This window comes from Erpetoichthys calabaricus, chromosome 9 (assembly GCF_900747795.2).
Source record: "Erpetoichthys calabaricus chromosome 9, fErpCal1.3, whole genome shotgun sequence".
Lineage (NCBI taxonomy): Eukaryota > Metazoa > Chordata > Cladistia > Polypteriformes > Polypteridae > Erpetoichthys > Erpetoichthys calabaricus.
Window position 1 is genome coordinate 48,813,812 of NC_041402.2, and position 26,910 is coordinate 48,840,721.

The 26,910-nt window shown below is 36.6% G+C and overlaps 2 protein-coding genes across 2 annotated transcripts in view; both read right to left on the reverse strand.

Moving 5' to 3' along the window:
- nrn1la (neuritin 1-like a) overlaps positions 1–712 on the reverse strand; it is an 84,787-nt gene extending 84,075 nt beyond the window's left edge. The window contains exon 1 of the mRNA XM_051932205.1: positions 461–712. Within this exon, the coding sequence (XP_051788165.1) occupies positions 461–515 (55 nt within the window). The 5' untranslated portion in view covers positions 516–712. The remainder of the gene's footprint in view (positions 1–460) is intronic.
- A 14,830-nt stretch (positions 713–15,542) lies between these two features.
- The window catches only part of edc4 (enhancer of mRNA decapping 4), a 121,528-nt gene continuing 110,160 nt past the window's right edge, over positions 15,543–26,910 (reverse strand). The window contains exons 28-29 of the mRNA XM_028809617.2: positions 26,299–26,462; positions 15,543–18,675 (exon numbers count right to left, since the gene is read on the reverse strand). Coding sequence (XP_028665450.2) covers positions 18,483–18,675; positions 26,299–26,462 — 357 coding nt within the window. The 3' untranslated portion in view covers positions 15,543–18,482. The remainder of the gene's footprint in view (positions 18,676–26,298; positions 26,463–26,910) is intronic.

Here is a 26,910-nt window from a genome sequence, read left to right on the forward strand (position 1 = left end):
ATGCAGGTGCAACAACTCTCAAACGCGCCCTGTTTCGAAGCGGATGAGTTCACCCGCAAAAGATTTTTTAGGAAATGTACACGCATGATTTCAATAATAGCCCTATGCATTTCTATGCGATCAGTTACTGCAGAAAGCTGGATTAATTAAATAAGTTACTTGATCACCATTGAAATATCTATCAGGTTTTCACGAAATACATGGAGAACTATTGTTTTAATACTTATCAACTTTTTTCCATGTCCCTTAAGAATCAACGTCATAGTTTTTTTTCTGGAGAGGTAACGCAATCTGTACACTGTAGGTATTACAATAATAACAAATGGGGTTATACATTTTTACAATCATTTCCTGGACAGGATTATTCAAAGACAAACACACACCCTGCTCAAAAACATAAAATAAATTAATTCGGTCGATTAGAGTGACATTAAGAATAAGAACTAATTATTTCACTTACTAAATTGTAGCGCAACAGGGACCAAGAAAAACGACCATCCCAAGAAGCATACCATGTCGAAAAGGATTAAAGGTGATCCAAAAATAAACTGACAAAATTTAACAGCCAACCGTATTAACGCACTGACAAACAAAAATCCTTTGGAAAGTAACGGAATATTTCTGCAGTGCAGATAGGACGAGTGAGGCTCTGCTCGTAGTAAACTGGCATGATAGAGCGATGCCAGCAACACTCCAACATCAGCTGTACGAAGGGGCGGGAGGGTGAGTGAGAGAGATCAGAGGCAGGCGCGCGCGCGCGCACACACACACACAACCAAACGAGGGAAACAAAGGTGAATACGGGACAGCTGGAAAAGAAACGGAAAGAGAGACGCTCAGTAATTCTCGTGGACCGCTCCAGTTATAATAAACAAAGTACTGGATGGGGGGAGGGCGCTCTAGGTATGCTTTCTCCACAGATTAAGGATTACTTTCAGAGTATTACAAATTCTGGCAATAATCTAGATTTAACAGTCTTAAATTCTTTCTGAGAATACATCTTAGCAACTAAAGCTACAAAATGCAAACATGATGGAGGCTTTAAACTCACCAGATATTGTATTTAATCCACTGCATTTCCATCGGAGACTAAATAAGCATCAGTTAACTCCGGCAATCTTTTTATTTACAGTTAAAACGGCCCGATTGTATGTCCAGGAAGCTGACTCGCGAGTGCTGCTTTTTCCTGTGTTAGAGTATGAATTAATCCTCTTACCGAACTGGTGAAACCGAACTTCAGAGTCACAGGCAACAAAAGTAGGATGATGTGCCAGTCCATCACGGGGCTGGCACACGCACACACTGACACTTAAACATACATTGCCAAATCAGAATCACCAATTAATCTAATTTACGCATTTTGGACATTCGTGAAGATGACCATACATGAAGATGGAGAAAACGTGCAAATTACAGTTACCGTGACTGGACTACGATTCAAATCCACTCTCTCAAGGCTATGCTGCGGCGCCAACCACTGCTCCCCCCGCTGATTTATTGCAATGTTTTTGCCCCGCAGAGATTTTCGTGATGGTCCACGCTATTAATGCTGATTGAGCGATTGATCTGACGGAGGGCCTGTATATTCAGAGGCGGAGTTAATGACGATAAACTAAATACTATAAAACTATGTAAATATCGTGTAGGAAGAAAAAGGGATTATCAGGTCTTTAAAGTGCTGGGAAAGACATACTTAAAAGGCACATTCAGTACACTGCTGAACAAAGAAAAGGTAAAGGGCGTTTCACTACCAAGGAACGAATGTTTTATGTAAAATATATAGTGATTTTAATTCGATAATAATACTAAAAACTAACCTTATTCTCAATTAGAAATATATATATTCCCACACACACAATAACATCAGTGTCTTGACGTCTCTTTTCTATTACTGGGTTGTATAACGCTCTAGCGGCCGCAACAAGTGCTGCTTTTCACTCACCAGCCTTTACCCCTAGCGCACTAACATTCAGCCGCAGGACTGGCGGTAGCACAAACATTACCTGGAGTACTGCTATTCGAAGGTACGTTTTTTGCCAGTCTCTGAATGATGGTGCGCGAATTAAAAAAAAAAGTCTGCATTTCTTCTTTCATTTAAATCACTATTGGAAAAAGGACCACCGTCAGAAACTTAACAGACTTTAATTCACTCTAACTCCTGTTAAAGGTATATTACAGCCGACAGTCTTTAATAGAAATAACTAAAACAATAAATGTAGGACCCCTGCAGCTGCAAAGAATCCATGTGAACGTATCTAAAATGTAAAGGCAGTGCTCCGTAATGGGGGCTGCACTATGTTGTAAAATGTGGTCTGTGTAAGTCAAAAACAAAAGCGGTAAGTTAAGTACAGAAGAAGCCCACTCTTAAAAATAACAGTTCTGCAATGGCACTTTTCCTGGTTTGCATGATTCCCCGTAGTGCAGGGGTAGGCAACGTCGGTCCTGGTGAGCCACAGTGGCTACAGGTTTTCATTCCAACCCAATTGCTTAATTAGAAACCAATCATTGCCAATCTCAGACCTTATTTAATTTTATGGCTTGTTAGTCTGTGCAATGTAAGGCTCTTATATCGTAGATTTTTTTCCTTTCCAAGGATATCATCCAAATGATATGAAGCCTAAAACAGATCATTTTCAGTCTGTCACATTTTTCTATTAAGTGTTTTATTAAATCAAACAGTGCATGATGAACACACACAGATGTAATTGGAAAAAAGCTAGCTGGAGAACTGCTGGCTGCTTTGTCTTTTACATCTTATTGCTAATAAGGAGCAATTAAAACACTGAATGCAGCAGTTTAAGATTGAAATAAGCAATTAAGGTTGGAGAACCTTAACAAGCGAGACCACTAAAATGAAGCATTAAAATGTCACTTAAGCAATATGTGCTTCATCAGCAATAATTGAGTTCTCGTTAAGGAACTGGGTTGGAACAAAAACCAGCACATACTGCGGCTCACCAGGACCGACGTTGCCTACCCCTGCCGTAGTGCTATTACTTGATAAAGAACCATTTCTTTCCATAAAAGTTTATTTGCTTGTAACATTGGTTCTTTGGGCTTTGAAAAGTTTCCTAACGTGTAGACAAAACAAAAATGCATAATGTATGGTTGGCTGCCAGGCAGGAAAATAGATCAAGAAAATCTGAATTTAGCTTGGGTGATTGTCTGCAGCGAGTCCTTTTAAATCTGGAACAAATTGCTATCTGTTTAAAGGCGCTTTTTAGAAACTTCATGCGGATACACCGTGTGACGTAGTGGTTAAGATTTTGGACTTCACACGTCGAGGTTGTGAGTTCAAGTCACACTGCTGACATTGTATGACCATAAGCAGGTCACTTCATGTGTCTGTGCTCCAATTGTAAAAAACAAAAGAAATGTAACCAACGGAAACTCCAATGTTAACTGCCTTGGATAAAGGCGTCAGCCACGTAAAGGTAATAACCTACTAGAAACCAACAATGGTACCAAAACATCCTCCGAGAACAACTTCTCCCAAATATCCAAGAACTGTTTGGTGACGAACAATGACTTTTCCAGCATGATGGAGCACCGTGCCATAAGACAAAAGTGTTAACTATGTGGCTCGGGAACAAAACATCAAAATTTTGAGTCCATGGTATGGAAACTCCCAGACCTTGATCCCGTTGAGAATTTGTGGTCAATCCTCAAGAGGCAGGTAGACAAATAAAAACCCACAAATTCTGACAAACTCCAAGCATTGATTATGGAAGAATGGGCTGCCATCAGTCAGCATTTGGCGAATTGTAGAGGTCTTGAAAAAGAAGGGCCAACACTGCAAATATTTACTCTTTGCATAAATTTAATGTTATCTTCTTAATACTGTACATAATTCGCCTGCCTCCTCACTCCCGTCCGTCCGAAGCAGGATGCGCAGTAGCCTTCTGCGCAGCTGCCCGAAAAACCTTATGAGACCGACATCCAACCCCAACAACGCGGGAGGCGGCGGATTTACGGCCGCAAAAATTCAAAATGAAAGGCGACTTCAATTAAAGCTCTAGAGGCCTGAAAGGTGATTTCGACTACAGCTCGAGTCCTAATTACGCATTCTGATTTAATTACGCATTCATTCAATACACCTATATTGAATATTTGACACCATTGACCATGAAATATTGCTGATGCGGCTTGAACATCTTGTTGGGCTCAAAGGGGCTGCTCTTAACTGGTTCAGATCATATTTAACTGGTACACACTTTTCAGTGACTTAATTCCTCTTCTTCATCTACTGCTCCTCTTAAATATGGTGTTCCTCAGGGATCCATTTTGGGTCCTATTTTATTCTCTATATACCTTCACCCTATTGGTTATATTTTTAGGAACTTTAACATTGCTTTTCACTGCTATGCTGATGATACTCAGGTTTATATTCCTGTCTGCAACTCTACAACAAATCAACTCCACAACTGTCTGTCTGAACTAAGATCCTGGATGGCTAATAATTTTCTTGATCTGAATCAAAATAAAACGGAGGTGCTTATAGTGGGTCTATCAGCAAAAGCCCAAATTGGTCTTGGACTTCTCGGCTCTTTCTCTGTCTTTTCCAAACCTCAAGTCCACAATCTTGGTGTTACCTTTGACAGTAACCTCTCTTTTGAGAAACAAGTAAATTTTGTAGTCAAGAGTTGCTTTTTCCAACTTCATCTATTAGGTAAGATAAAGCCTTTTTTATCTTCTAGGGATCTTGAGATAGCTACTCATGCGTTTATTTTTTCTCACCTCGATTACTGCAACTTGCTGTATTCTGGGATTAACAAATCCCTGATACACAGGTTACAGTTGGTCCAAAATTCTGCTACTCGCTTTCTGGTTGGGGCAAGAAAGTATGACTCTGTTTCTTCTATTTTAGCTTCTTTACACTGGCTGCCTGTAAGTTTTCGAATTGATTTTAAAATCTTGTTGCTAGTTTTTAATTCTTTACATGGGCTTGCTCCTGCCTATTTATCTCAACTGTGTGTTTTACATCAGCCATCCAGAGTGCTTGGATCTTCTGGTCAGCTGTCTCTGGTTGTCCCTCCTACCAAGTGTAAAACCAAGGGGGACAGGGCTTTTGCAGCTGCTGCGCCTCGCCTGTGGAACTCTTTACCTCATCATATAAAGGAGTCATTTACAATTGAACTGCTCAAAACAAGATTAAAGACTCATTTCTATTCACTTGCATTCCATGACCTTCAGTAATACTGATGGTTTCCTCTTTGTGATTATATAACATTACTTTTATTTTTTATGTATATAACATTACTTCTATTTATTATGCATTTTATTTTCATATTTTATTTCTATTGTTTTATGTTAATTTTTTTGTTTTTCTTTTTTTCTATTATTGTAAAGCACTTTGGCCACAGCATTACTATGTTGTTTTAAATGTGCTATATAAATAAATTGACATTGACCTATATCAGGTTTGTGGTGCTTATACTTATTACTATTCCATATTGTACTGGAACATTCATCATTCAATATTATACTATAGGCCTGGAAAATTCATCAACTAACAGTACAAGCCTGTACAGTAATGAGTAAAGCGGACTACAAGCATTACAAAACAGCTTCTTCGTTACTTATCATTTGTTCTTCATACACTGCTGACACAAACTCGTGCCCGTTTCATCTTACGTTGTCGAAACGGGCTCTTTGTCTAGCTGTCAATAAAAAAAAAAACTTTGAAATTTACGAAATGCTTGTAATTATACTTCAGTATACTATAGAAACATCTGACAAAAGATCTAAAAACAATAAAGCTGCAAACTTGGTGAAAACCAATACTTGTGTAATTCTAAAAAACGTTTGGCCACGAGTGTAAGCTGCGTAACAAAAGACGACAGCGACGAATGAGAAGGCGGCACCACCACGACCCCGCGAGGACGTTCACGTGCTTACTGACGGGGCTTTGGCCCGTACCCTAAATACAATTAACATCAAAAACGTGACTAGCCAAGCATTCATACACATATTACTTCTAAGCTTACTGGCCAATTTAAGTGAAAGTCTACAATAGTAATAGAATACATTTCAACGGAGACCAGTTAAGCTATACCAACACCAGAAGCCAATTATCTGTGTAAACTAAATCATAACAGCAATCAGCCGTAAAAAGTAAATGTTTGCTCACCGCTTTGTTAATATATTTAGACATCTTTTCGTAGAAGTAAACCTCTGCAAATTCTCCTTCCACTCCCCAGTAAATCGTAAAAAGCAAGGTATTTTCCATTTATGCTTCATGCTGTATCGCTGATCAGAAGATTTAGCTCTTTAGTGTGGACATTGGATTTTTTTTTACCGTTGTTGACCTTTCATGCCTTAGCACCTTATTTGCAAGTGTATTTATCTATAAAAGTATGTATTTGAATAGTATTTTTTTTGACTGGCCAACAAAAGAAAACCAGACTTTCATAAATTTGTATTTAGAGAATATTCTAAGACACATGCGGGCTGCTTCATCGCTGCTAAGATCAAAGTGGAAATCTGACGAAGATGCTGCTCAGTGTTACCGCTAATATCGCAAATCGTTGTTGGTTGGCGCTCCGTTTAAGGAATCATATCATTACATTTTTTTTCTTTTGAAGACATCATCGAATATTCATCCTTAAAGGTGCTTTAGTTTTATTTGGTATGGCTGGCGCAATCGCCGGAAGTTGCTCCTACTCTTTGTAGCATGTGACCTCACTTTTCCACGTCGAATAAAAGTACTTTTTAACCAACAACAGTACAAGTTAGCAGAAACTCATATTGCCCGATTACGGCAGGTTTTTGGCTTGTCAGTTGCGATATTTGCCTGGAAATCGCTTCGCTTCTGCCCGGTTGCTGGCAGCGGGACTTTTTTTCAGCCCGCTAAACTGGCAGCAGAGCATTATGGGTACCAAACTACCAATACAATCAAAGGGAGCCGTCCAGCAAAACCGTGCAACACACAGAAGCCCCCTGAGAATAGTAAGCGACACGCTATGATTAAGTACGTTGTGGAAAGACCTTTGTTAGCATTAATCCGAGTTAATCGTTTTTCTGACTGAGTTCATACAGTTTGGAACGTTTGCATATTGAAATAACGTTAAAGGTTATGTCCAAGCTGAAAAGGAAAGAAGGCTAAATACATGATGACATTCGGCTGTGCAGTCTTCACCAGGCGTGCTTTACATATTGTTGTTTCTTTTTCTTCAGCTGAATATTTAATACAAAGCAGGTGGCAAGAGCAAAGGGTTGCCAGATGTGCGGGCTTTCCACCAAATTGGGCTGGTTAATATCATACAGAGCGCAGTTGGGGGTTTCTTAGAAAATATCCCAGTCGTGAAAAAATTTTGTTAAATGTAACGTCAAATAAATGTAATAATTTCATGTCACAATGAACTGATTTAACAACTGAGTTGCGGTCATTTGGCCGAGCACGTTTTTTGTTAATCTTTCAGGCTCCCTTTCCACTCATCAGTGAACGTAATCAACGAGGAATTTACCAGGTCATCATGATTTAAAAGAGCAAATCCCACCAAATTCCTGCGATGGTTAACTAATTTTTCCGGTTCGGTATGTGAAATGAAGAACGTTACTTTGTCCATAAAGGTCTAGCGTCCTTGGTGTCATTCTTTCACAAATACAAAATTTTTCACAAAATATATTTTTTTTTACTGAAAATAAGTTTAAGGATGGAAGAGAAAGCCAGAATTCGCATTATTGAAGGAATTAATACAGCAGATCCATGTTGTTTCTTTAAAATGAGTTCAACAAAAACGTTGGAAGGTTTTTCTTCATGGTAACATTGAATAATTTACCAAGTAGTACAATGGACTGCAGGACTCTAAAGACACTTAAATCTCGGTTAGTTTGGAAAAAAATACGCGGATAAGACTGGTGAGCTGTCCTGCTTTCTTCAAATGTTCTAATGTTTAGCAGAATTTAACATTTTTAAAAAATAAATCTTAAGTCTCAAAGAAATATACAGTAGAAGGCTGACATTAATTAAAAGTACTACGTATATCATAATCATTTTTCTAATGTGTATCAGACCCACTGCTGGTCCCGTTTTGCAGACTGAGGAGTTTCAGTTGCCATTATGCAAGGATGTAGGAGTGGTGGCTCTGAGGCTAAGGATCTGCGCTGGTATCCCGAAGGTTGCCGGTTCGAATCCCTGTCACTGCCAAAAGAGATCCTACTCTGCTGGGCCCTTGAGCAAGGCCCTTAACCTGTAATTGCTCCAGGGGGCGCTGTACAATGGCTGACCCTGCGCTCTGACCCCAAGGGGTATGCGAAAAAACTAACAAACACTGTTGTAAGTCGCTCTGGATAAGAGCGTCTGCTAAATGATGTAAATGTAAAATGTAGGATAACAGTGTTAATAGGGAAAATGTTTGGCCGATTTCTCCTTAACTTTAGTATGGTTTTCGTAATGAAAACTTGTCTGAAAATACCTTTTCTTGCTGTTGGGCATTTTCCTACAACAAGTAGTTTTTCATAATTGATATTTTCCCTAACATTTTCTGTTTTTTTATAATCAAAACCCCACCCCTTTAATTTTAGATAGAATAAATTATTAAATTAACAAAGCTAGTGAATTCAGCACAACAGTTTACCGACTTTGGAATCTTTAAGTCTAAAGTGCTTTCATTTAAACCTGGTTATGTGTGCCCAAAATTATAATATTGTTGTCATTCAGCAGTGATACGTCACCTATGGTTTTTCTACATAGATCTTTTTTTTAATCTTACCTTTATTTTGTAGAAATTGATTGTTTTTCTTAATTTATCCTTGTATTAGTGAAAATAATTTTTTTTGTGTTCGCTCTGACTTCCAGTATAAGTTGTCAGACCGCTCCTGGCCCAGCAGGTAGGAACAAGACCCTGGAGAGGCTCTCAGGGCACCACAACTGAATTCTCAGGGGGCCAATAAAATCGATATGGGAGGCATTTGTTGGGCAAAGTCATTTATTATGCATTCAGGCTCTTTGCAGCAGTGTGTCCCTATATTCATAAAGCAAAACAAATCAATGCAAATTTCAAACCGAGGCAAACATACATAAAAGAGCTAAACATAAAATAGTACATAGAAAATACAACTACAGGGCCACAACAAAAAAGAGCTTTTTTTTTTAATTGCAATTTACGAATAGTAATAAAACATTAAAGATGTGAGAAGCCTTCAGAAGATTTTAGCTGTCAACACTAGAACAGAAGATGGTTAAACAAAAGTTTATTTTATCTAGCTGAATCTATTTATACTCGCACACTACCAAAGCCCCATAAATCGTTTCACTTTTTTATATTAACTATTTAGATGTTTTTTGCAACAGTTACAAGTGTATGCATTTCATTTCTAAAATAAGACAAGTTTTAAAATTAGCATTAATATGTATTCAGTACTATGGGCTGGTTTGGAGATCTCCTGGTCTTAATTCCTTTCACAATTTACGCAGGCTAAGCCCAGACAGTTGACAGTACTTTTCATGCAATCCTTATGTTGATGCCAGCGAGCACAATGCATATAGTATTGTGATATTCACTAAAGCATTTTCATCAGGGATGTGTACAAAGGTGGCATCAGTCTGCACCTCCTCTTCATTGTAAGAAAGCAAAAAAAAACAAAAAACCGCAATAAGCAATGTGCCTTGTTAAAATTAGGCAGACTGCTGTTTACAATCCAGTATGAAAATAAAGTATAATCTATAAAAAAACAATTCCTGTTAATTTTACAAAAATGTATAATATTAAATATCTTTGTGCTGGCATTGTTGGTTTGTATTATCTAAAGATATGGAAGATGGCAGGACCATTTGAGCTCACTCAAGTTGGGTCTACTGATATAACAGTATTTCATTCTGCATACACTAGCCCAAAGAATAATGTCCAAGCACCACTGAGTAGGTTAAACGAGATTGATGCTAATTTAGTGTTTCCAGCACTATTTCAATTTTCAAAAATCATGGGCACATTACCAGTATTGATAGAAAGTGCTGAACAAAGTCTTTCCAGTTATGTTAAATCTAAAGTCAGAAATCTCTGTGGACAAAAACAGCACTCTGATTTTCTAGTTCTGCAGACCATTGTAATCAATTAAAAATATAATGAAAAGGAAGATTTAGCTCAAATATCCAAAGATAACAATACATAGAGGGCAAAAGGGCATTATTATTTTTATTTTGTTTTTGTTATCAAGACATCTTAATACATAAAGTGTAAACCATTTTACATTGTACTCAAGAATACTAGATCATAGTTACTTTTTCTCATAGAAAGACTCAAGCACAGAAAGAATGATGATTTGTGATACCAGACGATCAGTTCTAGCAGCATCCTGAATCCAGACTAGACACTTTATGGGGAGAAGAAAACCTTTGATTTGATTTATGTATGGTGTAGGTTTGCTTTATGTACACACACACACACCATAGATTTAGACTGCATTCAGAGCCATTCACTTTCTACATACTTTATTGTATTGTAGATTTAATTTTATATGGAAACATTTGCCACTTTTGTCCATCAATCTACACTCAATAACCCCTAATGTCAAAAACATGTTCTGAGCAAGATTTGCAAATTTATTAAAAATTATTAATTGAAATCTCTTAAGTATTCAGAGCCTTAATTCAGTACTTTGCAGAAAACTTCTTAGGTAAGTCTCTTTGAGCTCTGCCCACCTGGATTTGGGCAGTTTATTCCATTCTTCCTGGTAGGTCCTCTCAAGCTCAGTTATAACGGATGATAGTATCTGTAAATTGCCATCATCCCGTACCTCCACAGATGTTCTATGAAGTTAAAGTCTGAGCTTCGGCTGAGCTACTTGATGACAAGTCTCAAATGTGTTCCAAAGCCACTCCAGAATTGTCTTGGCTTTGGATTATTATTGTGATGAAAGGTGAATCATAGGCCCAGTCTGAGGAGGCGTTTTCTTTAAATAGCTCTTTATATTTGGCCTCAATTCTGCCCATTTTCCCAGTACCTGTTGCTGAGAAACACCCCCAAAGCATGATGCTGCCACCACCATGCTTCACTGTACAGATGGTACTAGGCAGATGATGGGCAGTTTCTGGTCTTTACCAGATATACTGCTTAAAGTTCTCCCCAAAGAGTTTGTTTGTCTCATCAGACCAGGGAATCTTTTTCCTTAAGCTCAAAGATCTTTAAATGTTGTTTATCAAACACTGGGCATATATCTTTTACTCAAGAGTGGCTGTAGTCTAGCCACTCTACTGTACACAGCTGATTGATGGGAGTGCCATGGAGGTAGTCATAGTTCCTAAAGGTTCTCCTGTCTCAGTAGAGGACTTCTGAACCTTTGATAGAATGATCAGAGTTCTTGTCCAGTTACTCAGTTTGGCCATCCTGGTGGAAGTTATGTATCTGTGTGACCTTATATTTACCTTTCTAAACTATGTTCAATCAATTCAATTTTGCCACAGGTTGATTCCAATCAAGTTCTAGACAGAAAGATAATTAAAGCAATTGGGATGCACCAGACTACAATTTGGAGTGCCACAGCAAAGGGTCTGACTACTTATGGAAATAAGAAATTTCAGTTTTTGATTTGGGGTCTGAAAATGTCCTAAATCAACTCTGGATATACACACATTTATATAATGCAAAGCCGACTTTCTTATTCACTGACTCATCAATAGAAACAGTAAATCAGTAGGTATCCACTAAGAAAGAAAGAACAATTTGATTTATCAATATTTAGGGGTAAAAAAAAAAAAAAAAAAAGAGTAAACACCACAAAATCTTAAAAATGCCTTGATGGATTTGATTGAAATTTGAGGACATTATAGAAAAATTAAAAATATCCGACACATTTTTTTGAAATAAATATTTAATATGATAACTTGTGTGGATTATTGCTTTATGAAAATGAAGGACGCAGCAGAAGTGATTGACCAGCCACGCAAATACCACCACTAACCAATTAGGATGGAAAGACGACTGAAGACAGGGCGGATACTGAACAGGAAAGAGAGATGTGATTGCATTATGAAGCAGAAGAAGAAAGTCTGAAGCTCAAAGAGGTTGTAAAGTTCAATGGTCAGATAGCACTGTTTCTTGCTCTTGACTATTATGGTTTAGGTTTTGGTCCATAAATTGTGTGTGAGGGCCAAAAAAGCTGATGGGTTTTCCTTCACAATCCAAAGCATTCTGATTAATGAACAGACAACAATCAATATGATTTTCCCTCTGGGTCAATGGTGAATCTACAATCTAACTGGGTCAGGTAAGCTCCTTTACAGAGGGTGAACAGATACACCATATTAGGGTGCATACAGCTACAACACAGTTTACAATTTATATTTGGGACTATTTGGCATATACAGTACCTCAACTGGCTAAAAATTTTTTATAATTGTGTTTCACACCTAAAGTCTTGGCACCTTGGAGTGGAATGGAATGGTGAAACTGGATAACATCTTAAAATCAGTAGGTTAACAAGTACAAAAGTATTTGGTAAATTCTCATCTAGATTTTTCCAATTCCCCTAATGTAGAATCAAACAATGAAGTCTAAATTTAAAACCTGATCAAATATTGCAACCTAAGCACATCCATATTACAGTGCCTGCAAAAAGTGGTATTTCATAATTTATTGTTTTACCATATTGAATAAGTGATTTTATTAGTGCTTTGATACCAATCATCAAGAAAGGCTCCTAAATGTCAAAGCAAGAACTAATCTCTATAAAATAAATCTATGTTTATGACAATAATTAAACACAAAATAAGTGTTCTCCTAAGTACTCACTCACCTCTTCAAGTCAGTATTTAGTAAATAGCCCTTTGGTAGCTATGACAGCCTGTGTCTGTGTGCACAGGGCTCTCAGCTCTGCACATCTGGACACTGCCATTTTTCCCCATTTGTCTGTGAGCTCTGGCAGGTTGCATGGGGGTTACAGTCCTTTTCAAATCCTACCACAAATTCTCAGTAGGATTGAGATCTGCACTCGACCATCCCTTGCAATTAATATCACTGTTTTAAGTCATTCCTGTATAGCTATAGCTTTATGCTTGGGGTATTTGTCTTGCTGAAAAACAAACCTCCCAAAGCACAGGTTTTGTGCAGACTGCCTCAGGGTTTCATCCAGAATTTCCCTGTATTTTGTTCCTTTCCATTTTACCCTCCACCCTCACAAATCTTCCTGGGCCTGCTGCAGAGATGCACATTCACAGTCTGATACCTCATGGTGTGGATGTTGTAGTTTTGGTAATGTGCAGTGCTTGGCACACATTACTTAGACCAAAACAGACCAATTTACATTGAAGTAGTAATGTTCCCACAGAATGGAGAATTAGATCACATAATTAGATTCATAACATAAAAAACGAATACAGATTCACAGGACTGATGATGCAGCCAATCAATTGACAAGTTTTTTGTTTTTTTTTAATGATTACATTGAATGGAAGCATTGGATCACCGGATAGTAGTGAGCAGAAAAGACACTCAGAGGTGCTTCTTAGCACACCCTAGTGAAATGAGCCTAGGCTAAAAGTGCTCCAAGAGACCGCCTGCTGGAGGAGATTTTTCATGATGTCATACAATTTTGCCATCATTCTCTTTTCCACAACAACTTCCAGTGTTTCCAGGGTTCACCCTGTAATCAAGCAGAATGAGGAAATGCCAAAGAAATGAAAGGAAATTGAGGTTGTTATTATGCTATATGCAGTGTTAGCTTTTCTAGACATGTAACAAAGCACACATCAGCCAAAAGGTTCCACTTTTGAGCTGTGTATTACAAAGTTGGTTATTTTATTATCACTTGGTAATACTTTTGTTTGGGTACTGCAAAAATACATCTATTACTCAATTATTTTTAAGAAACAAGACCATAAGGCAGCTTATTCTGGTGTTAATGACACTCACTCACAAAGCATCAGTACAGCAGTTATTCATCTGTGCAATGTGACCTACTAAAATAACTTCACTTTGGAGTGGTCAGAGGTGCCATAAGCGAAACATATTTCTCTTGCTTTTGCATACTTAACTATAATCTATGACTCCTCCATATTAACAAGTCATTTTACCAGGATATCAAAGGGTCTTATTTCACCACATTGCACAGAGATGAATAACTTATCTACTGATGTTTTATAAGTGTAATGAAGTTCAGAAAGCCTTTGTTAAGGTCTTGTTACAATAAGACTAAATGAGTAATAGATGCATCTTTGCAGTACCTAAAGTGTCAACCATTTTTAATTAGTTTCCATCCATCCATCCATTTTCCAACCCGCTGAATCCGAACACAGGGTCACGGGGGTCTGCCGGAGCCAATCCCAGCCAACACAGGGCACCAATCCTGGGCAGGGTGCCAACCCACCGCAGGACACACACAAACACACCCACACACCAAGCACACACTAGGGCCAATTTAGAATCGCCAATCCACCTAACCAGCATGTCTTTGGACTGTGGGAGGAAACCGGAGCGCCCGGAGGAAACCCACGCAGACACAGGGAGAACATGCAAACTCCACGCAGGGAGGACCCGGGAAGCGAACCCGGGTCCCCAGGTCTCCCAACTGCGAGGCAGCAGAGCTACCCGCTGCGCCACCGTGCCGCCCTTTAATTAGTTTTCTGTACAATATTCATCTGTTATTTTATTTTCAATTTGGTTTTATAAATTTTATTTATGTTTTAGTTATTTAAGTGTAGTTTTCATTTTAGCATGAAAATACTGTTCAATGAGGGTTAAGAAATACACACTGTCTACATAGCAAAGGGATTGTAGACAAAAGCAGATATGCTCATGAAAGAAAAAAACTGGTCATTTTCTACGTCTGTCAGTCGCATTGTGGCAGTGGTAGTCTATTCAAGGAGCAGACTGCTTTACATTTTAAACTTTGGATCAAGTACGTCACATTACTTTATGAAAGCAGATAATACTATACAATTAATAAACTGCTTTACCAATCCACTTTCTCTTTTTTGGTTTGATCAACTGACATGACCAGACAGCACCTTTCTGCAGAGACAAAGTGAAAAAGGAGGGAATGACCAACATCAGTGCTCAACCCCGAGGACCAGCTTGGCCTGAGCAAAGATTACTTTGGGAGTACTACTTAATATTGTCCAACATTCATTTGGATTTAACGATCAGAAATTTCTGTGCATTGCAGCACACATTTGAAAATGTATTTATTTAATAGTCATGTTTGTTTAAACTATTCAGGCACAATTTATTTATTCATCAAGCTGAACAGTTAGAGTGACTGTTGCTCAAGAGAAATATGAAAATACCAAAATCTCACATGACATCTCAGCAAGAGCTGGAGAGAAGGCATGTCAGAAATTCTAAAATCAAGTGGAAGTAGATTATATTGTTTGAGACCAAAACTGACCAATTTACATTGAAGTAGTAGTGTTCCCACAGAATGGAGAATTAGACCACATAATGAGATTCATAACATAAAGAAGCATAATGGTCAGATGATGCAACCAATCAATTAATAAATAAGTCCAAAATTAAACAAAAAAAGGCATGCACTGAAAGATTAAAATGATCAAGAACCATTTCCAAAATCTCTTCTTGTTGTACAAAAATGTGGAAGCAGCCAAGTTACATTCAAAATGTTTTCTCAAAAAGATTTTATTGAATTTTTTTTTAATTTTATTCCCAAAAATAATGTCAGACCTAATGTAAAAAAAAAACAGATAAAACAACAATATTGATGAAAAAGCACACAGATCAATTTCTATTTTTCTAATACAATTGAAAGAACATATTAGTTTTATATACCACACAGAAAATGATTATGAACATGAAAAAATATCTGGACATGCAATTTCCCTTTAGACACATCCAAAAATTATTTAAATTAAATACAAAGATAACATCTTAAGCTGAAAACGCATGTCCTAGAAATGAATCCTTTTTGAATTAAATGTAACAGCATGCAATAGCATGCTAGGATTTTAGGACGAATATTTAAATGAAGAGCCACCTTTAGTGAAAAAAAAAATGTAAATATTACAAATCTTAAAAAAATACATCAAGAAACAAGACTGGATTCTTGACAGTTCTTAGCTTTAACAATAATAAAACATTTACAGCCTTCTTCTCAAAATCTTAACCCTAATATAAGGGGAGAATTTAACTAAGGCTTAACATGAAAATTTTTTTTTTCTTTTTTCAACAAAGATATCTGCTATTAATCCAGAGGCATGTCTCATTACATTACAATGAAGAAAGAAAAAGAATCAATTCGGTTATGGTCATCATGCATGACAAAACAAAATTACAGCAATTAAATGCACCTGACCAAATGCAAGTTTAATACTTCATTTTTTTTTAGAGCAGATTTCTCTTACGTAACAGTTTAAACTTTGGGTTAGCAGCTTCTACTAAATAAAACATATCTGCTTATGATCATAATTTTAATGTTTATACAACAGAATACAAAATACGTACATTTTATTCTACAATTCAGCATTTTCCGAAATCCACTAACTGACTCATCTATCCTTGTGTTTTTGGAGTGGCAGATTTGGGAGACTCAACTCAAAACTACTGGCGAAGCGGCAGCAGCCTATAATATATATAAAGTATAAAACTCAATCAGCTACACTTGTGTTCTGCCAAAAGTAACATAAGTTACATGAGGATTTAAATCCACATATACTTCACTTCAAAGTAAAGGCATTTAAATCAAAACTGATTTCCAAAATAAACTGCTAAGGCACTTCAAGTTACTGAGGCTCATTCTCTAGTGGGAAGGTTGACGGATAAAGTTTGGGATACATTAATGTGTAAAAAGCAAAGCAAATAGAAATAAAATCATTGTAACCTAAATATTCCAATAAAACTACGGCTAAAAGAATAACAAATGAAAAATCTTTAACCCAGGAAGCATAAAACCTCTGCTATCTTTTGATATTGAACAATTTACAAGACTGTCAAAACGTACACTTTTTTTCTATCTAAGCTACCTGGATTAAGGAAATAAACAATTAAAATTTGTACATTTAAAAGCCTACATTTTAACACTATTAATACATTATTGTGTGTGTGTGTGTGTGTGTGTGTGTTTGCGCGCATATGTACATGTGAGCAAGTGAAATAAACAAACTATGATTTCAGTTTCAAATAAACGTGTCTTGACTGACAGCAGAGCTTTGGCAAACAACTTCATGGGTAAATTCCAAAGAAAATGAAAGATTTAAGGTCACAGTGATTCAGATGTTTTGGATTTTTCAGAGATTTTAGCCTCTCCTTAAATGATGTAGAATGAGCCAACACCCAGTTAAATCAATTTTTTTTCATAACTGTAACAAAATACATGTAAATACTGTTTTTTTAACTTTAGAAAAACAATCATATTACATGTAGAATGAAGAGCTCAGAGTTAATTTTAGAAAGGCAAATATATTAACAATACAATATTCATACTTAGATGTTAACTATCTATAAAAGCTGAATAATCCATGAAGAGTTGCCCCCGCTGTTACAGCAGGAAAAAACACCCTGTGAACACAATGGGAAGTAAATATAATTTGCATATTTGTCTTTCTATCATGAATTACATTTTTTTTTCTGTTGGCCAGAAATCAGGGAAAAAAAATATTTTGTCATGCTTAAAGAAAAAAAAAAAAGGATGCAACATTCAAATACATCATGAAGGTCTTGGCACTTGCTTCCTAAGATATGTATTAGCAACATATTGAACATGGTATTAAATGCATATATTCTATGAAAAATGAAAAGAAAGATTTTCCTTAGCAGGGGTTTACTAAACATAAAATAAATATTTAGTAAAGGTGGTGTATATACTTAAATGGCAAGGGTTTCTTCCAAAACAATGTTATAAATTATACGCATCGCTCATTTAACTTTCTATTCATACTTTATAGCAAAAAGCATTTTCCCATTGTGTATAATAAAACAACTATTTACATTACATGGCAGACAATAACAGAACAGAGAGCCTCCCCTGAAAACATATGGAACAAGACACAAAAGGTTCATATTGTTCCATATACCAAGGGAAAAATTAGTTCTGTAATGCTAAACCAAATAAAAAAAAAAAAAACATTTGATTACTTAATATAAATGTCCCTAACTTGACCTTTAGCACAAATGGAAATTTGACAAATTTGTGAGATGTGGAGTTACAGTAAAGTGTATGTTTCTTGCAATGTGACTAGCTGTATTACAAACTCAGACCTGACAATCCTGCTCATTGGAAAAGCAAAGCAACCCTCAAATCTTCTGTAAAAATAAGTTAAAATTAATATTCTGCCTATATTACATGTGAAAATTTTCATTTGTGTAATTACTATCCCACCACTCATCTCAAAAAGCACTAGCAGCTGATTTTTTTGTCCCATTTTTTGAGTATTTAAAAGAGTATTGTATTTTAATCAAACAACATCTTCCGTGTAATGTGCACTTTTATATTGTACCTATATTCTACATTTACTCTCCCCATGGTATTGAGTTTTTTTGCAGCAAAGTAAGCAATTTAATCATAAAATATTTACACATGCCACTACCAAATGTTTAACTCATGCCATGATTGACCAAACCCTGAAGCATTATCATTAAGCGCCGTGCCTTTTTGCCAAGAGGGTTGTGTGGGTCAGACTGCAAAAACTGGAACAACTTCTGTCGAACCTGACTCAGAACAGTACTCATATGGTCTCGAGTGACAGGATCACTGTGGTCAAGGTTCATTACTGCATCTTCTAGATAACTGTAAAAACAAGAAAACAAAAATTAATTATGTACACCACAACAGCAGTAATATAACCTACTCTTTTTTTGCCAAAGCAGACAAATGAAGATAAATATTACTCCTAATATGCAATTAAAAATACTTTTGTAATCCATTATATAAAAAGTTCATGGCAAGAGTTGCCTCATAACCAAACTAATGCTAATTTGTATACTTGCACATAAAAGTAAAAAATAAAATTATGATAAAATAAACGTAATAGTAAGTATAACCCAGTCTGTGAAGGAAGGGTGTTATTCTGGGCAGTAAAGGCACATATATTTTTCCTCTTAGATCACTGCAGTATTTTTGCATTCACAAGATGCAGTACAAAGCAATGAGTGAAATCCCATACAAACATGCATGGCAGCAAAGAACTCTGGAAAAGGCTACATTTAGACTTGAATTTTAAAATAAAACAGTCTCAAGTTTTCTACAATATAGTTTAGATTCATTTTAGTCTCAGGTTATCTGATGTTATGTATCCAGCACAAGCAGTGCTGTGAACAAGTACAACACATGAATAGATGTCAATTCTTCATCGTATTTCCATGAATGGGCATTTGATCTTAATTTTAATAATTTAAGAAACAATACTGAGTGTTGTTTAAATCCATTTTAATAGCCCAGTTATTAAAAGAAAAACAGTTTCAAAAATGCTATGTATGCCCTTACTCTGGTTAGAGAAACTGAAATACTGATCTCTGAGAAACCAGATTAACACATGTAGATTTCTCTGCGAGTAGTCAGCACGTGTGTGTAGCACTCTGTAAGCTTGAGTTAGTGTTAGTGTTGCACATGCATCCAGCAGCCAAGTGCAGAAGAGAGTGGAAGCATCCAAAGATACATTTCATGAGGCAAATGCTTAGGCAATCATATTATTCCATCTCCTGGTTTCCTGTCTCCACATTTCACAAATTGCTAAATTTATGTTGATGACCTAAACAATCTTGAATTTTGCTAAGATGAACAGCAGAATCTCAGGGTCGGTTGATGAAGTTTAACCTTTTTTCCCCTGTTAGTGCATTTTTCTGAGATTGGAGTATTTGTCAATGGACTCCATAAGTGGACTCACTCATGTATTTTTTTTTCTTTAAAAGGAAACTAGGATTTTGCTTTAACCAAGTTACTCACCTTATCTCTGTTTTCTGTGTGCACGTAAACACAGTGAGAATTATTTTTTGTAATTTATTTATTTGACAAAAACGCCAGAAATGCATTTGTCAGTTGCTGGAAGAAATGTACACCATTAGCTTCAAAAGCTAGTGTTGCACCCTTTCATTTAAAAAAAAATGTCTTGTACGCATTTCACTGAATTGTCTATTGGTCTCCTACAACAACTTGGAGAAAATTTTGCTCAGTCCTCATTTTACAGCTTTTAATTGTGTCATGTTTGAGAATTTTCTTACATGTACTGTAAACTTCAAGTCTCCCCAGAGCAATTCTGTGGAGTAAAGATAACTTTGATTTAGTCACTTCATAACACTTCATTTCTTCTTTTTGAATCATTCTTTTGTGGATTTACTTGAACGTTATTGGTCATTGTTTTGTTAAAAAGCCATTTACATTTCAGCTTCAGCCATTCTCCTTTAAGCTCTGAAAATATGGAATTCATAGTTGACTCTATGTTAGAAAGCTGGCCAGGTGTGGAGAGAGAAGAGCATCCCTAATGTGTAATGTTTCCACCATCACACTTTACAGTTAGTAGGAGGTTAAAAGTAGGTCTTGGGTTTATGCCAAACAAGACATCTGGCATTATGGTCAAATAGCTCAATGTTTGTCTCCTCTGCTCCGAACATATTATTCCAATAGTCCTATTCTTCACTTAGGTGTTACATTGTCTGGAAACTTCGGCTATGCTTTTGCATTCTGTTCCTGACCTCACATATCAGACACAGTTCTACAGTCTTCTCAACATGGTTGACTAATTCACACTCACACTGAGGTAAACCCTTCCTGTAAATTCCTAAATGTCATCCTGGGGATCTAATAAACATCTGGCAGCATTTTTCATTCAGCTGCTGGGCTGAACTTGATGGGGTGACCAGGACTAGACAAATCAGTACTTTGAAATTTTCACTTTTTGTAGATTATCTTTCAAAGATTGGAGTGACTGATAGTTTGGAAATAGCTTTAAAACCCTGTCCAAGGTCATATGTATCAGGAATCTTCCTTCTGAGGACCATGTTTTATCTTGGCATGATGTAATGACAACTCAATGGATAAGACCAAACCACAAACAGGTTTATAATGTTAATACAACACAGAGAACTCAACTTCACTCTCTAATAATGTCCTCATCACTTACACTTGTTTTGATGCACCTAAGTCTAATTTTAAGCATTCGATGCAATGATCAAGGTAGGAATGAACAATTTCTTCAGCACAAAGATTATATTTTAGTTGATTTAAATAGTATAAACAGATGAAAAATGTGATTTTTTTTAAATGTTATTTTAATAAATAGATGATTCAGTATTGTTGAAATAATAAAATTTTTAAATAAAATAAATCCTTTTGTCCAAAGATGTAACAGAACATGCTTGCTGTTCATTACAGTATGGTGGATAATAAACACAATTCACACATTTTCAGACTGAAATCGCATAAATTGTCATTACATGATACAGTAGCTTCTGTGCTGAAATAAATTTAATGTTTCAATGCAGACATAATTTAAAATTAAACCAAATTTTCAAAAAGGCATTTGTGGGATGGACAAGCCTCTTTTTCTACATAACATTTGCTTAAGAACTGCCTCTGTTTATCACCCACTTGCCCCATAATTCCCTGCAAGGAACATATATAGTTTTTAACTCTGTACCTTTAACAAGCGCAAATGCTAAAAACATATGCTGCTGAGCATGTTCATGTACCATCTGGCACTGCTGACAATCCTTCATGTATTGGACAAAAAATGCAAAAATGGAGGTAAAAAAAGGTGGGGTGGAAGGGAGTGTTTGAGCTTTTTAAATTTTACAATTGCAGATAAGGGATTGTGGACCTGTATTAGTATTCCACATATTGCACAAAAATCAACTGCCAAAAATATACTTTAAAAATGCTTAATTTTAAAATAAAATAGGCAGTGATAAAAATAAACTAAAACCAAGGGAAAGTTACAAAAAAAAAAAAGATAGAAGGTGGTTTAGCAATACTGATGATTGACGTATAGTATACATGAGATATAAAATGTAACATAAAAAGGACTGTACAATCTGTAAAGCAAGTACTGAATGGCGACTTACAAAAGAAATCATGCATGAGGACATTCCACATAAAATGTAACCGAGACATATCCTAACTAATTTCTTTCTTTTTTACTTTCTCTTATACGATGTATACGGAAAGTATTGTAACTGTCCAAAAATTTGATGTCAACGGTTTAGTTCTGCCTGACTTTCTCAAAATATAGGGAAAGTATTAGAATCCTCCAAAAATTCCACTTAGATTTTGATGAACCTCAACGTTTTAGACCTCCCTGAGTCCGAAAATACCATGTTTGGAATTACGTGTGTGTGTATGTATGTAAACATGATAACTTGAGTACACTTTCACTTAGGTCAACCAAATTTTGCATACAAGTATTTAGGTACAAAATGTAGATTTCTATCAACTTTTGGACTATTTCTACAAACGGAAGTGGTACTTTACCTTTTATTCATGCAGCTGCAGAGTCCAATTTATTCAACTTTACTTTTATAATAATTGTTTAATATATTATTAATTTGATTTGTTGTTGATGGTTCTTAACATATATATCATAAAAATATAATCATTGCCTTGTGGTTTACTCCTCAAGTATCCACCCCCATATCTGAATATACAAGAAAGTCTAGGGGAGTCCATTCCCGATTTTTTTGTTTACTGGTGCATCTGCCAACTTAAAAGGCAATCAGCAAAATGTTGTTAGGAGGAATGAACAAGCAATATACTAGTATATGCAGGAAAGCATAGCTTTCACTTCCCATTGGTAAAACATTATAGGTCAGTTCCTTCCGTACATATAGCAGTAATTTTGGTGAACCATATGGTTAGATATATGCAAAACCCTCCTCCTCCTCACCACTTTCTATTAGGTTTATGTGTAGGAACGTGAAGAGTCTGGAACAAAACCATATTTGTAAAGAATGCTATACTAGTTTATGATTTTTTTTTTAATTTGTAAGTGCACTGTATACTGGTATAGTGTGCCTGATATTGTGCATTGTGCTATGTCATTTTTGTTACAATCGTTATATTTATGGCTGTAACTTCAGCCCAGATTCCTAGCAGTTATGTTACATGGGAATAAGGTTTTTTATTCATTCATGATGTAAAAGGATATATGCATGCTTAAAACTGTTTAGACATTTGAGAATAAGGTATACAAGTGTTTTCTGTGATCTTTATAGCTATTTGCCATTAAATTCTGCATTTTGTAAACCTGATAATATATTTCTTCGTATACCCAAGATAAACATAACACTGAAAATATTATTGATTAGTCTTCTAAGTGACTACCAGAGTCTGTATTAAACAAGTGGTTTGAAAAAAATTTTGATCTACTCAGTTTAGTACTGTAAATAGTCTAACTATTCTTCAGCTAATCCTGCTTTTCAGGAGTAACAGCAGATGACTTACTGTCTATTAGTAGAAAAGAGAAAGTAAGTCAATGTTATGAAAGAAACTGCATGGAATCAGGAAAACAACAATGTTCATGATAAATAATCATATATAAACTGCAGCCAAAGCACTGTTATACTTAACAAAATTATTAAATCAGAGTATAAAGAGTTTGAAAAAAAGAGGAAAGCAGCAGCTTTTCTACAACCAGGTAAAAATCTTACAAAAAAAGGGTACAAAACATACATTACAATTTATTTTAAAAATACACTGTAATGAAATATACTGCTGTTCAGGTTTGTGTTGTTTCTACCTGTTGCATATGCAGTCAGTTTGGTTTAATGTGCAATTTCAAAAAATGAATCCTATTAGGAAATACTGATTAGGACATCATGACCACAACCCATGCTCTCCTAATCAGTCTACTGACTTCATACGAAAAGTCACCAGACAAATGAATGTTGCTGCTGAAGTAAGTAAACCTCTCAATGAGGTCGACATTCTCTCCACAGAAAGACACACTACTGATGGCTCTGCCCAAGAGGTAATTAAAAGCCTGGATCCAGGATCTTGGTTTTAATCCAGGATACTCACAAGCCCAGACACTCAGACTCCTCGCACGTCTCTCAAGAGCCCCAATCAGAGCCTTCATTGACTCCGCGAAGATCACAGCATCATCAGCAAATCTTTCTCCACCAACAGCTGCCCCACGACCATGCCCAACATGAAAGCATTGGACAGAGTAGTAGCAAGAACACACCCCTGATGAACCCCAGAATCAACTAGGAAAAACAGAGTTTCTGCCTCCATTCTGCACAGCACTCCCAGTACTAGAGTACAGGCCAGCAATGATATCCAGCAACTTTGAGGGGATCCCACGAAGTCTAAGGATGTACCATGGGGTAGCTCAATAAACTGATATGAACATGAAAGCAATTCATTTGCAGAGTATACACACATTCGTGATTCTTATAAAATGTGTCCGTATTTACAGATGCTTACAGACTACAATCTGTATCCTAATCTAAACCTAATCTATATTTTCTCTTCTGGATAAATTTAACAGCTTTAACTATGATGCAATTGTTGAGAGATAAATGAAGATTAGATGTGCTTTCTTTCAGAGTAAAATAAAGTCTGACCTGTAGCATTTCAGGATTAAAAGTAATATTTTGTAAATGTCCATTTTTCCTTTAAATTTAAGATCCTCCATTATTTAAAAACAAAAGACCCATTTTAATAATTAGTGCTGAAAAATTTATTCTTAGTCCTACACAAAGATGCCTGCATATCCAGTTGCTCTTAAACTGCTATACCAATATAAATAAAATGGCATAACAGACTAAGCTTTATCATGACTGCAGGAGCTACTACTTTTATCATTCAATCAAATATAGTTATTGTAAAAACTACAGACCATGTACAAGCAGTCCCCGGGTTACATACGAGATAGGGACTGTAGGTTTGTTCTTAAGTTGAATTTGTATGCAAGTTGGAACAGGTACATTTTAATAAATGCTATTGTTGACCGACTGTAACCAAGTGCTCTGCCAATGAATGATGAAGTTTTACCTTTCTCTGACCTTTTAATTATTTCTACTTTATTTTCCGTGGTGATGGTTTTTCTCTTCTTTACTGTATCACCAGCACTTGCATCAGATTTGTGTTTCAGAGACATTGTTGAAGGGTGAAGACAAAAGGTTAAGTAAGATGAGCTCTTCTGCACAGCGCTGTACATGCTATCACAGCAGGAAGGCACGTCTGGTGTACTGACGAGATCAACTTCCTGCTACGTACGTAACAGTACAAGCAGGCTTGCAATTGAGAATGAATGGGGGCAGTGAGGGGCGGTTCACCACCCGCCCACCACACAGTCACCTCCACTTGCATACAGTATGCTGCCTGCAGTGTCTGCCCACCGTGAACAAACAGGGTGCGGCCAAAATCGGGTAGTGAATTGCCCACCACCGCCCCCATTCAACAGGCAGCCACACAAGGCACACTACAATGCTGCCCCCCCCCCCACCCACCGCCCCATTCACCCTCAATGGGCCTCCGTTCAGCCACAACTGGGTCACCGCTTGCAGCATCACCAGCCTTCCACCGAGAACGAGCGGGGGCAGCTCGGCTGTGTGGTAGACGAGCTGTGAAATGCCCCCCTCCGTCCAGTCAGGAGCAATAGGTGCAGCGGCATGGTGGGCAGGCAGCGAACCGCCCGATCAAGCCTCCGTCCTGCACATGAGCAGTAGCTGCAGCCCCGGTGACTATGGACCCCGGGTCACCACTTGCCGCGCACCCAGCCGCCCACTGAGAATGAATGGGGTGCGGCCCCACCACCCCATTCATCAACTGGAGCCGCCCGAGGAACACTAAACTACAAGAGCAGCGAAACCGGCCCCCTCCAGCCACCGCTTGCAGCATCCCCATGCCAAAGATAACAGAGTGGCAGTAACTGAGGAGCCTGCGTCGCGTTCCCCAGACAGATGAAGGAGCAGCAGCGGCCCTGTTTGTAAGTCATATGTCTGTAACTCGGGGATTACCTGTATTTTCAGTCACATGGTACACAATTTATTACTATGATACTACAAAGGTTAAGAAAAATTGTGGCAGGGTAGGTGTAACCTAAGGTAGGTGTGATGTGATCTATAAGAGAAATAATTTAACAATATTATACCTGAATTCATGTCACATTCCTCTTGTGGCTTGTGAAGAGAGTGCAACTCACTTCTGGTTAGCAAGTTGTTTTGCAACTTTCTCAAAACTAATCTGAATGTAGTATTAGGGCAGATTTTCCTTCTTAACATAACAGATTTTACAAATAAAAATAAACATTTGTAAGAGTGCTATAAAACCCCAAAGGACATATTAATGTAGATAGTTCCATTATTTCACAATAATAAAAAACATTGTGGATGAAAATCTTGAAAAACATAAGTAACATCAATAACAGAAAAGAAAAAAAAATAACCAAGGAGGTACAAACTGATGTGTTTTTACCTGATTTTGAGTTCAGTTCTTGTTGCTAAATTAGTTGAAAGCTGTTGGATAAGCGACAGCAAAACAGGCTGTATAAGTGGACAAGGAGTCTGGCCAAAAACCTGTTGTGAGTTGACAGTTTCACAAACATAGAGAACGAGGTTCAGGTCTGATGCTGACAAGGCCTAAGAAAAAAAATTAAACAGAGAATTCAAAAAAGAGAACACCATAAAGCAATTGTTTAGCCAACAAGTTTACTGAAATAATTGTCTCAAGAGTATTTGACAGATAGCAAAACATCAGAAAACCTTAGATATTATATTGACTAAAATAAAAAGTTAGAATATAATTTACTGTAAGCCCTTGATCTTAAATTAAAACTTAAAATGAAAATTTATACTAATAAATTACATCTAATCAACAACTTAAAACAAGAAAATCGGAAAACTTCTCAGCATAAGCAGTGGCAAACAGTGACTACTTTTAACACTGCATGTTTCAGTAGAATTAAATATATCAATTACAAAAAAAATCTTTATTTAAAACTACACAGAATAGTAAACAAAGTGCAAATGCTACGTGTCAATAAAAATTAGCTAACACTTGCTGAACTTCTGTTTCTTAAAAAAATAT